This window comes from Triticum aestivum, chromosome 2B, assembly GCF_018294505.1.
Source record: "Triticum aestivum cultivar Chinese Spring chromosome 2B, IWGSC CS RefSeq v2.1, whole genome shotgun sequence".
NCBI lineage: Eukaryota > Viridiplantae > Streptophyta > Magnoliopsida > Poales > Poaceae > Triticum > Triticum aestivum.
In genome coordinates, this window is record NC_057798.1 from 406,143,293 (window position 1) to 406,154,211 (window position 10,919).

The window sequence follows — 10,919 nt, forward strand, 5'->3', positions numbered from 1 at the left end:
AATAATGAGTTCAGCAGGGAGCAATTTTTCCAGTTCTTATTTCTTAATAACTGTCTCTGTAGCTTGGTACTCCCTCCGTTCCAAAATAGATGACCCAACTTTGTACTAACTTCAGTACAGAGTTAGTACAAAGTTAGGTCATCTATTTTGGAACGGAGGGAGTACTTGTTAAGATCCCAATGCTTTGCCACAGATAAAAATCACATTAGATGATAAAAAATCACTGTAGTGCTATGTTTCAGATTTCCAGCCCAACATTGTTTGTTCATGCCCTTAGATTTTTACACATATACAGCTTAGCCTAAATTGTTTCTTGCCTTGCATTTTTCGACTACCAGGTAATCTTTGAAGGTGTCTATACTTTGCATCCTGCCATAAGGAAATCACTGGATTTGTGGATTGCAGTTGTAAGACTCCGTGTTTTAAATATTGAAGAATTGTTGGCCTAGTCGCATTATCTGCTACTTCATTATATTTATGTCTGGAGATTAACTATATTCCCTGTACTAGGTTGGGGGAGTTCATTCTCATCTTATTGCAAGAATACAGAGAGACAAGAATCGTGCTGGCTTTTCTATTTCCCAGAATGAAATTATGACCACTGTGTTTCCGCTGTTTCAGCAATACATAGAACCACATCTTGTCGATGCTCATGTTGGTACAAGAGACATGAGTGTTAACTTATTTGATTTATGCCATATGTGAAGGTGGTCTGGACTCATGAAATATTTCTTCTTTATGTACTTTGCAGCTTAAGATTCAAAATGATTTTGATCCTGTGCTTTCTCCTGAAAGCTCGCCTTTTGTATTAAAAAGCACAAAACAGGTAAGTTATGCAGCTCTATTTGTCACTCTTCATGTTTCCATTGGTTTGAGTTTTTTCCCTTCTATTTATTTTAAAAATAGGTATCCTACCAAGACATACTAAAAGTGCTTGATGCTAGTAAGGTCTGCAGCTCTGTCCAGAATTTTACTGATGTGTACTTAAGACTTCCCGGCATACCATCAAATGGACAGCTGACAGAAGGTGAGTGTATTAGGGTCAGAATATGTGAAGGAAGATTTGCAGTGTTAATACGAGAGGTTTGTGTACCTTCCACATTTCCATTTTTCGTTCTGTTTTATTGACTCAGCTCAATGGCATGTTACCATCTCATCTCTTCTATTTATCCAGCCTATAAGGGAAGGGAATTTTATTATCCAGCCAAAGGTTGATTTTGATATTAGTGCCAGTACTGTGGCGGGACTGCTTAAGCTTGGGTACGTTATGTGTTCTATGGCATTTTCCTTCACCTGTCATACTTTCATAAGAAATTCGTGAAGTCCATGTGATACTTGAGCAGATTGTCTTGGAAAGTTCCTATGCTTGTCTAATGGGCCAGTGGGATCATTTCTAATATAACTAATGTTACAGATGGATTAGTAATAAGATGCTATATCATATAACGACAATATGACCTCTTCCCTCTAAAATTCCACATCGACTTGCCATCACTAGACCCTTCAACCACATCATTCAAACATATAGCTAAATGCATGCAAATAACAAAAGCAGAACATTGTTCAAAAGTGGCCTGAGTTGTGACTTCTGATGCATCGAGATCTATGTGTAGTTTAGGGACCCACTGTACAATTTTATCTTCATTAATTTTGTAACCAAGTGCATTTTCCTATCTTCTTGAAATATGCTCCAGTATCCAACATGAGGATGATCCGTCCAGTGGTCCTTATGCCGCCGGCTTGGTAGTTTGTAGATCTGCAATAGTTAGTGTTGTTTTTTGAGGAGGGATGTTAGTAGTATTATGTTTTTTTTTTCTAGACTAGTGTAAAAAACGTCTAGTGTCAAAAACGCTCTTATATTATGGGACAGAGGGAGTAGGTAATAGTCATGAGTCATTGTGGCATTGACTACATCTTTGTTCCTTTGTGCTGTGCAATACAACAGACTCCGTTCATAACAGTTCAGTAGTTGATCAGTCGGGAACTGATTTGTTGCATATGGTTGCTGGAAATTTTAGGAGATATTAGTTGGTAAAAGAATGTTGTGGCAATATATCTAGAAATCTAAAACTTCTGCTGTGTGATCACTCACGAAAATGTGTGATTCTAGGCAGTTAAATTCTCAGTTGATACACCAAAAGCTTACTATCTGCATGCGAAATTATTTTCAGCTTTTTGGGAAGTGAAGTAGTATGATTTATTATTTTGCTTCCCACTTTGTAGCTACCAAGCTGTTGCATACATTGAAGCTTCTGCCGTGATTTACCAAGATGGAAAGGTTATTATTTTCCTTCAGAGTTATACTCATTTTCCTTTCTTGGAAAGAAATTTACTGGAATATGCATGCCCCATGATCTCTGGTTGATGGTTCTTCTATAAGCTTATGACTATTGCTGAGTTGTGGTTAAGGACCAAAGGGGATAGCAATTGTAGCACATTGAAGACGTATTTGCCTAGAACGCCATTAGCAAGTTGGCAGAAAGATGTCCACATTGACATTCTGAACCCTGGGGCTTTCTACAACATATTTCTCACGCGATGTCACTGCAGAGCCAACAGCCTTTTGGAATGCATCTCTCATATTATAACATTGTATACCTAGGAGTTTTCTTATAACTCAAAAGGTGTGCATTTCTAATGAACGGCTAGTGCTGTTCGTCAACGGGCAACCTGTGGTGCAATAATCACCATGTTTGAGCCGTTGATGTATAGTTAAGTGGTCTATAGTTAAGGACAGACACATTGAACACATTTTTAGCATTGAGTTAACACTTACACACGATTTGAAATATGCTGAATAGGGTATTTTTTTAATGTGGTAGTTTAGTATTGTGACCTGAAAAAGATTTCTCACAGATGTAACTGCAGTGTTCTCAGTCGGAACATCCCACTTGCTAAAAATGTCCCCATAAAGCTATGTATCCTCATATTAAACTAAGAATTGGAGTATAAATTTCTGGGCCTGGTTCCCATTAAACTAAAAATGTCCCCATAAAGCTATGTATCCTCATATCCACATCTATGCCAAATTACTGGGCCTGGTTCTCTGTCGACGAGCACCCTGGTGCTTGCCGAGGAGAATAAGATGGCCAGCCAATGTAGGAACCTGGTGCCAAAGCCGTCTCGGCGAAGGGCATCGAACAGGAATGGCCACCTGACCGAGTCGAAGGTGCGTGCCAGGTCCAGCTTCAGAAGTACGCGTGGGGCGCCAAGCTGATGTAGCAGACGGGCAGACTGGCGCACGAGAATGAAATTGTTGTGTAGGCTGCGTCCTGGGATGAAGGCATTCTGGCTCGTGCTGACGAGGGAGTTGAGCTTGGGCGCAAGACGCAGCGACAGTACTTTGGCGAAAATCTTGGCGACCAAGTGGATGTGGCTTATGGGCCTGAAGTCACCGAGGGCGTGGGCGTCCGCGCGCTTGGGGAGCAGGGTGAGCAGCGCCTGGTTAAGGCAGCTGAAGCCGCGGCCTTGCAACGCGTAGAGCTGGCTGAAGACGTCGACGAAATCCTGCCGGACGATGGGCCAGCATGCGCGTAAGAATTTGGCCGTGAAGCTGTCGGGGCCAGGGGCTTTGCGCGCGGGGAGCCGTTTAACCGCCTGCCAGATCTCCTCAGCGTCAAAGGGGGCGTCCAGGTCCTCCAGGCTGGTGGGGGTGATGAGCTCCGAGAGGTCGAGGGTGCAGTCTTGGCGCGCTTCCGAGCCCAGGGGCGCGTTGAAGTGAGCATAGGCCGCGGCAGCCATCTCCGAGGGGTCGGTGATCACGTCCTCGCCGACAAGGATGCTGTGGATCCTGTTCTTTTGGCGCCGCTACGTGGATTGTCGATGAAAGAACGATGTGACAGTGCTTTTCTGAACTGGTAGTTATACTGATTCATATTTAAGGTCATATACCATGCTGGCACTCCCTGTGACAGTGCTTTTCTGAACATGACAATTCCAATCGCATACAATTTGGAAGAAAAGTACTCCCTCCGTTTCAAAATAGATGACCCAACTTTGTACTAAAGTTAGTACAAAGTTGGGTCATCTATTTTGGAACGGAGGGAGTATGATTTAGCTCGTTCCTCACATTTACCTGATTTAGGACTGATTTGCATTGTGTTACCATTTACCTTTTTCTCCACACCAATTTTGATTTCTTCGATTTTTATCAACAATGCCTGTGACAATAGATTCATTCTTTCTGCCTTAATCATCATTGGCTCTGCAAGAGCTATCTACTAACACATTATCTTATTCAAATGAAGATTCTTATAGAAGTTGACCATTTACAAGGCGTGACAAACCCATATATTCAAATTAAAGGAACAAATAAGGAGATAGTTTCCTCTGCTGCCTCTTCTCTCAGCCTAGATGGTTCTTACACAACAAAGGTCTTAAAAATCTTTAGCTAGTTCATCTTAATCGTATATGTACATTCTGCGTGTATTTTTCATGGTTTTATTGGTGCTTTGCAGAGCTATCTTCAAATTATTCTGGAGAGTTTACCAGTGGATGATAATGTTACTGCTGGTATTCATAACCAACAAGCTGCTAGGCTACAGGAACTAGTTGAGTTCATCCAGTCACAAGTATGTTAACTTGGAAGACAACACTTTGCATCTTATTTGTACATTATATTCCTGTTGCATCTTTTTGAGGAACCTGTCTTGATAGCTATTTTTCAAGGTAAACCAAAGCATCAGTACCTACTTGTATCTTTAATCTCCAATATTACATTATTAGTGTTCCATGGATGATTTGTTAACTTCTGTTTTCAAGTCACATGAGAATGACTTGTAGACTAATGAATATAAATTCTGGTTAAACTTGTTGGCACAGGAGATATGAAGATATGATTGTGAGCTGACCTTTACCTTATGGCTGACAGTTAGATTGCTTAGCACTTGCACTTCGTGGTTTAAATCTATGTAGCATCATATCTGCCAGTTACTTTTGTCTGAAAACGGACAAGAAGAAAAGAGAAATACCTAACTCCCCAATTGCCAAACCCCCAATTGTCCACCCCCATTGGTAGGCTTGAATGCCAACAGGGTGCAGGCCAGCAGTGGAGCAGATTGCATTGCAACAAATCTTGTTTGCCCGTTTCATACTCTATTGTAGAAAAGCTTGGTACTTGAACTGTCTTCTGTGGGAGCGTAGGTATTTTTTGTGGTAATTTGGATCATAATAGAGAAAGGACATTGTAAGATGGCCCTTTCTCTGGATACTGGTGGCGAATTTGTTCCAGTATCTGGTAGCCTGCAGTTTCTGCTTGAATTTACCAGCATGGCAGCATCACGTTTGCCCTCTTGAACATCAAATTCCTCAGGATGTTTTTATTTTCTGCATATGTGTTGGACTTTGCTCGGGTCCCAAGAATTCCTTGCTCTGCCACTTCCTGAACGTCATCAAATTAACAGTTCACTGCATCACCCTGATAATGCTTTTATAATCAAGAATTATAATGGTTTTAATAGAGGTGTTCATCACTGTTCCCAGTGGGTTGGCTAAACCGTTGTTGAAGCATGAGTAGTAATTTTGTACTCCATCCGTCCCAAAATAAGTGTCTTGAGCTTAGTACAAATTTGTACTAGAGCTAGTACAAAGTTGAGACACTTATTTTGGGACGGAGGGAGTATTTTCAGATGCATGTGTGATTTAGTTCTATTTTGTCGGTTTGAACGGCTTGGGAAAATCGCGCTTGAACGCCGCCCCTAATCATAGATCATGTAGCTCCTGGAATTCCCCCAAAGAAAGTGTTGGTTTGGCTGATCAGCTGGTATTATGAACAATTTCATCAGACTTGAAATAATTAATACTGTACATAGTAGATTAGTTGTAAATTGGATTTAAAATCAAATGACGATTTAATATCAAAGTAATCAGGTTTTGTGGCTGCTGTTCTTTTTCTCAATTTATGCTCAGCTCTTTCTATTCTTATATATTAAAATACCCTCTAATGCAGGGAGGGAGCTTCAATTCTGATTTATCTTCACCTATAAGAGAAAATTCTTCAACAGATGGTGTGCTTGATGATCTGCAATCCAGAATAAAGAGGCTTGAGAGATGGAATACAATAAATATGGTGATTGTTATGCATCTGTTAGCTTTTAGATCCATTAACTTTGTTGACATCAGTTTAATTCAATTTTTTTTCGAAACGGATGTTTAATTCAATTTACATTATAAGCGTATTTGAATAATTGAATAGATAATCTATATTTAACTAATATTTGTTCTTCTGCAGGTTTTATGGACTATACTACTGTCCGCTCTTGTTGGGTATTCACTATACCAGAAAAGACGTCATTAACAAGTCACAAAATTGACTCAAGCAAACCACGCCAGTATGTAGTGCTGCTTTGAGAGTGCGCTCAGAAAAGTCACAACATTGACTCTGACATCATCTTTTATCCTTTTTGCAGGGATTTTTCTTTATTTCCAGATGTTTTGGCATGGTTGATGAACCGAATCATTTGACAGTTTATTGATAGGTTAGTGCATATAAAATCATGGTGTTAGTTTCGGAGTTGACATGTAAAGTCATGCATACCACAGGTATACTGTAGCTTAGTTGCGAGTGCTAACTGAAAATAAAGAGGATGTACGTTATACAGGGTGCTGTCAGAGTTTATTCTTGACATAGCCTTTCTACAAATGGACTGATGAACTGTGATTGTTTTCATGAAGAAAAGGGGGGCACTATTTGAAACGGAGCTCCATTTTTGAACTAATAAATCAAAGTAACGAAAAAAAAGAGCAAGAAGAAAAAGATAAGTTGGACCCTTTGGACTCCTGTAAATAAAGATGATAATAGATGTGGCATGTCAACCTTGTTAGGTGCATCTGCTCGCTCGCATAAGGCCTGCCTGAGTCGAGCATCTCTGCCAGAGCACCATGGGCACCGTCGAGACACATGAATTCTGAATCGAAAATCGACACACAGTGATCGGATGTTGCAATGGTTGAGCCTACTCGCAGACAGACTGTTGCGCCAAACCATGCAGATGCAGATGTCCAGGGTTAGCATCACCATGTGCAGCCAGTGACGTCTAAGTTTAGGATCACCGTGTCCAGTCATGGACGTCCAAGTTTAGCATCCTAACCACACTTGAATGACAATTGTCTTCCTTAACCAGCGACAAGTCGCTCAATCTCCGGCGAAGCAAATTGCACCACCATGGCTCCGATCGTCTCCTCCTTTGCCGCGGCGGTGCTTCTACTCCTCGCATTGGCGTCACCGGCGGCAGGCGTCAACATCACCAGAATCCTTGGCGAGTTTCCCGACTTCTCCACGTTCAACGGCCTCCTCAGTCAAACGAAGCTCGCCGACGAGATCAACCGCCGGCAGACTATTACGGTGCTGGCAGTCAACAATGGAGGGATGGGCGGCATCACCTCGCTCCCCTCAGACGTCCAGCGGAAGGTGCTCGCCGTGCACGTGGTCCTGGACTACTACGACACGGAGAAGCTGGGCAGCATGAAGAACCGCTCGGCCGTGCTCACGACGCTCTTCCAGTCCACCGGCCAGGCCACCAACCGGATGGGTTTTATAAACTACACCAGGCGCGCCGCCGACGGCGTGATGATGTTCGGCTCCGCCGAGCCCGGCGCCCCATTGACGTCCCAGATGGTGAAGCCCGTCATGTCCCGCCCCTACAACATCTCCGTGCTGGAGGTCAGCTCTGCCATCGTGCCGCCCAGCATCGGCTCCGTCGACAACAGCAGAGCTCACGCTCCGGCGCCTGCCCATACTAGGACTCCTGCGCCAGCACCGGCGCCGTCCAAGAGCAAGAAGCCAATGACCCCTGCTCCTGCCCCGTCCGACGACGATTCTAGCGCTGACGCACCTGCCGACGCGGATGGGCCCGACGCGGACGGCCCGGCGGCGGATGGGCCCGATGCGGATGCGCCCGATGCGGATGATGACACCGGGGACGCTGCGGGCAGGGTGGGTGCCCGTGCAAGTCTCGGTATCGTGGCGCTTCTGGTGATTCTTGTTTCGCTCTGACTCATGCCCGCTGCGTACAAGTAGGTTAGATACGGTTCAAAGCAGCACCTACGATGGTGTGTAGGCAAAAACGTGATCGGATTGGCTGTCAAATCGAAATTACCAAGAGATGGCACACTGGCAGGATGTGCGAGATAGGAGGGACGCCGTAGGCGATTTACTGCTCAGTATCGTTCGGTACGTAGTTTGATAGAAGCTTATGCTGATTGGGATCTTGATGAAAAGCAAAGTATGCCTCACTTAGAGAACAATTTCAAAGGCCACCACATTCTCGTATCCAGATGTACTCTTCTCAAGTTGAAGAGTCCAGTATGCAGTTTACAATCATTTCCTAAGGTACATAAACTTGTTCATTTTATAATTTCTGTCGTTTCTAGGAGTATATATGTACATAAAAATATGTGAGAAGAACAAATTTAGTTATTTGCTAGTATCACACGGTTTACAAGTATGACCACTCGTATCCCAAATGAATGAATTACACATAAAGTGCAATCAGGTGGTGAGTCCATGTCATTTGTCCTGGAGCCTGAAGAAGGCCATGAGAGGCCCGTAGACTCTCTCCTTGGCGTTCCCAGCCAGGACGAAGTCGGCGTGCGCGTAGTCCGCGAGGTACTGGACAGTGAGCGTGTCGCTGTCGTGCGACTTGAGCGCCTGCTCGAGGCGGCGCACGTCCTGCACGTCCGAGAGGCTGTCCCTGCCGCCGCTGCTGAGGAAGAGAGGGAAGTCGTCGGGGATGGCCGACACGTTGTACACGGGCGGCGTCGCCTGGCCGTAGTACTTGATGTTGTCGCTCGCGTCGCCGTAGTCGTACTTGGCGATTATACCTCTTCTGATCACTGTTGGGTCAAATTACATGTGCCACCTTAGTTAACAGCAGAAATCTTGTTTCATCTCTTTCTTTCTTTCTTTCTTTTTCGACGGGAAAAAAGGGTGTATCGACTGTGGCTGGGCGTACTCACTTTTTTTTTTGAAACTGAAAAGAGATAGAGCGTACTCACTTTGAGCCAAATGGACCATGTTCTTGGTTGAAGAAGCTTGTGGCTCATGAGCAAGGAAGGTCTGGACAGAGGAGTTGTCGAGGCAGCAATTATCGCCTGTTGGTCGACCAATAGTTTCTTTCAGTACGCCGACCAGTTACTCAGTCAGTGATGATAATAACAAACGGAGAGATAGAAGCTGATACCTGTAAACGATGACATGAGATCGTAGCAGTTCACCCCTGGTAGCTTGCATATGTCAGTGAGCAGACCGTGAACAGCAGTCCTGCATAGATAGAGATCATTAGTTCCCAGCCATCGTCAGTTGAGTTGGAGTTGCAAAACAAACGAAACCTCAGAAGAAGAGAATGAATCGGGAAACAGAACGTGTGCTTAGATTACCCTGTTGGATCGAACTCATCGATTCCCAGCCAGTAGAGAGCCTGCCATCAGAAACATGAGTGTTATTCTTGATTGATTCATGTGGTGTGATGTGATACCCTCGGAATGGGATCAAACTTGATTACCTCGGCGAGGAAGACGTCGGCCGCCGCCAGCGCCAAGGGCGACGACACCTTGTTGAGGAAGGCGATGGGGCTGAGCAGGCCAGCCGAACGCAGCATCGATACGTGCTGTTGCTGGTCGCTCAGGGCAGCCAGCGCGATCAACGTCCCCTGCATTCGCAGACAGGTTTTCTTACTCGGGATGCCCTGAGATGAGATCATGGTGAGCACGTATTTTGTTTCGTTTTGTGACTTACCAACGAGTGGCCCACATAATGGACCTTCTGCTGGCCTGACTGGTCGTACGCGTACTGCAGCATCGCCGAGAGATCGTTGCTGGCTAGCTCGTCCCATGACCAGTTCCAGTAGGCCTGTGGGGGTTCTCATCCAGCATTAGTATTAGTAATTACTTATAGTACAACAAAGAAGAGAGTGCACGTCAAATCATATTCTAATGAGAGGATGTACGTGCACGGAACGCACCGGATCACTGGAAGAAAGCGATGTGTGGCCGAGGCTGTAGACAGTGCCGCGCGTGTTGGCAATCCAGACGTCGTATCCGTTGTCCGCTAGGATGTAACCCAGGGACTCGTTGGGCGAGTTCATCAGCCATGTCATCCCGTCCTGCATGGCATGCCAACAAAACATATGTCATCACTTGCACTTGCTATCGCAAGCATAATTAACATCCAACAGTTGCTTTTTAGTAGTATATGTGTATGTATACCATCATGAGGCCGTGCTGCAGCAGGACCGGCACTTTCCCGCCGCCGCCCGTCGCTGACTCGCCGCCGCGGCCGCTCGCGATTCGCTGCAGGCTTAGGATATATCCGTCTTGGGTCGTCACCTGCATGTACGCAACCACCAAATTAATCTTCCGTCAGTTAATCAGACATGATGAGATGAACACACGCGCCTGGTTACTGTAGTAGGAGTAGTAATTAGTACCGTGTGTTCCTCGCATCCGTAGCCGAAGGGCTCCACCCTGGACCGGCACGTGCCGTTCGCCGCCGCCAGCGATTCCGCCGGAGCCGGTCGTGCTGCCGAGGCCCCAACGCACATCACAACCAACAGGCTAAGGATGCAGCTGCTGCCTCTCCACATGGTTAATCTGGCCATACGCACAAGTTTCTTCTTCTACCGATCGGCTTAGTCGGCGTGAAATCTACATTCTTCTGTCCCCGATCCATCTTCTTTTATACTAGTTGCAACGATCGGGTCATTTTCGACGCAGATTAATTAACCAGAGGGCTGCAAGCAGTATTGTATTGAGCTATCAAGTAGACATCACCTTGCTAATTCACGGCGTTGTGGCGCACTTAATAACATAGTTTACACATCAACCCTTGTTGCACGCAGGTTCCTTAAGCACGTAGAATATTTCTTCTTGTAATAAAAAGCAAGCGTGCATTTTACTTCAGTTCCTGCCTATCCTCGATCAAA

At 44.9% G+C, this 10,919-nt stretch overlaps 3 protein-coding genes across 4 annotated transcripts in view; 2 read left to right on the plus strand and 1 right to left on the minus strand.

Moving 5' to 3' along the window:
* The window catches only part of LOC123045178 (uncharacterized), a 28,281-nt gene extending 21,587 nt beyond the window's left edge, over window positions 1-6,694 (plus strand). The window contains exons 17-27 of one of the 2 annotated variants that reach the window (XR_006421114.1): window positions 339-407; window positions 511-654; window positions 752-826; window positions 907-1,083; window positions 1,175-1,260; window positions 2,224-2,278; window positions 4,248-4,373; window positions 4,458-4,571; window positions 6,003-6,067; window positions 6,230-6,329; window positions 6,408-6,694. Coding sequence is in view for 1 of the 2 variants with exons in the window: in XM_044468128.1 (XP_044324063.1) it covers window positions 339-407; window positions 511-654; window positions 752-826; window positions 907-1,083; window positions 1,175-1,260; window positions 2,224-2,278; window positions 4,248-4,373; window positions 4,458-4,571; window positions 5,948-6,067; window positions 6,230-6,295 (1,032 nt within the window). In the remaining variant the exon portion in view is untranslated. Of the gene's footprint in view, window positions 1-338; window positions 408-510; window positions 655-751; window positions 827-906; window positions 1,084-1,174; window positions 1,261-2,223; window positions 2,279-4,247; window positions 4,374-4,457; window positions 4,572-5,947; window positions 6,068-6,229; window positions 6,330-6,407 lie in introns of both variants that reach the window. The other variant, XM_044468128.1, reaches the window with a different exon arrangement.
* Window positions 6,695-6,834: 140 nt separating this feature from the next.
* LOC123045180 (fasciclin-like arabinogalactan protein 3) lies at window positions 6,835-8,317 on the plus strand. The gene has a single exon (XM_044468130.1). It carries the CDS (start codon window positions 7,163-7,165, stop codon window positions 7,991-7,993), a length of 831 nt encoding a protein of 276 aa, XP_044324065.1. The 5' UTR covers window positions 6,835-7,162; the 3' UTR covers window positions 7,994-8,317.
* A 42-nt stretch (window positions 8,318-8,359) lies between these two features.
* On the minus strand, window positions 8,360-10,580 carry LOC123045179 (triacylglycerol lipase 2-like). Its single transcript, XM_044468129.1, has 9 exons — window positions 10,425-10,580; window positions 10,204-10,323; window positions 9,960-10,100; window positions 9,734-9,847; window positions 9,501-9,647; window positions 9,376-9,416; window positions 9,180-9,259; window positions 8,995-9,090; window positions 8,360-8,832 (listed from the first exon to the last, which is right to left on the minus strand). The coding sequence occupies exons 1-9, from the start codon at window positions 10,578-10,580 to the stop codon at window positions 8,507-8,509; spliced, it is 1,221 nt and encodes a 406-aa protein (XP_044324064.1). The 3' UTR covers window positions 8,360-8,506.
* Window positions 10,581-10,919: the final 339 nt, after the last annotated feature.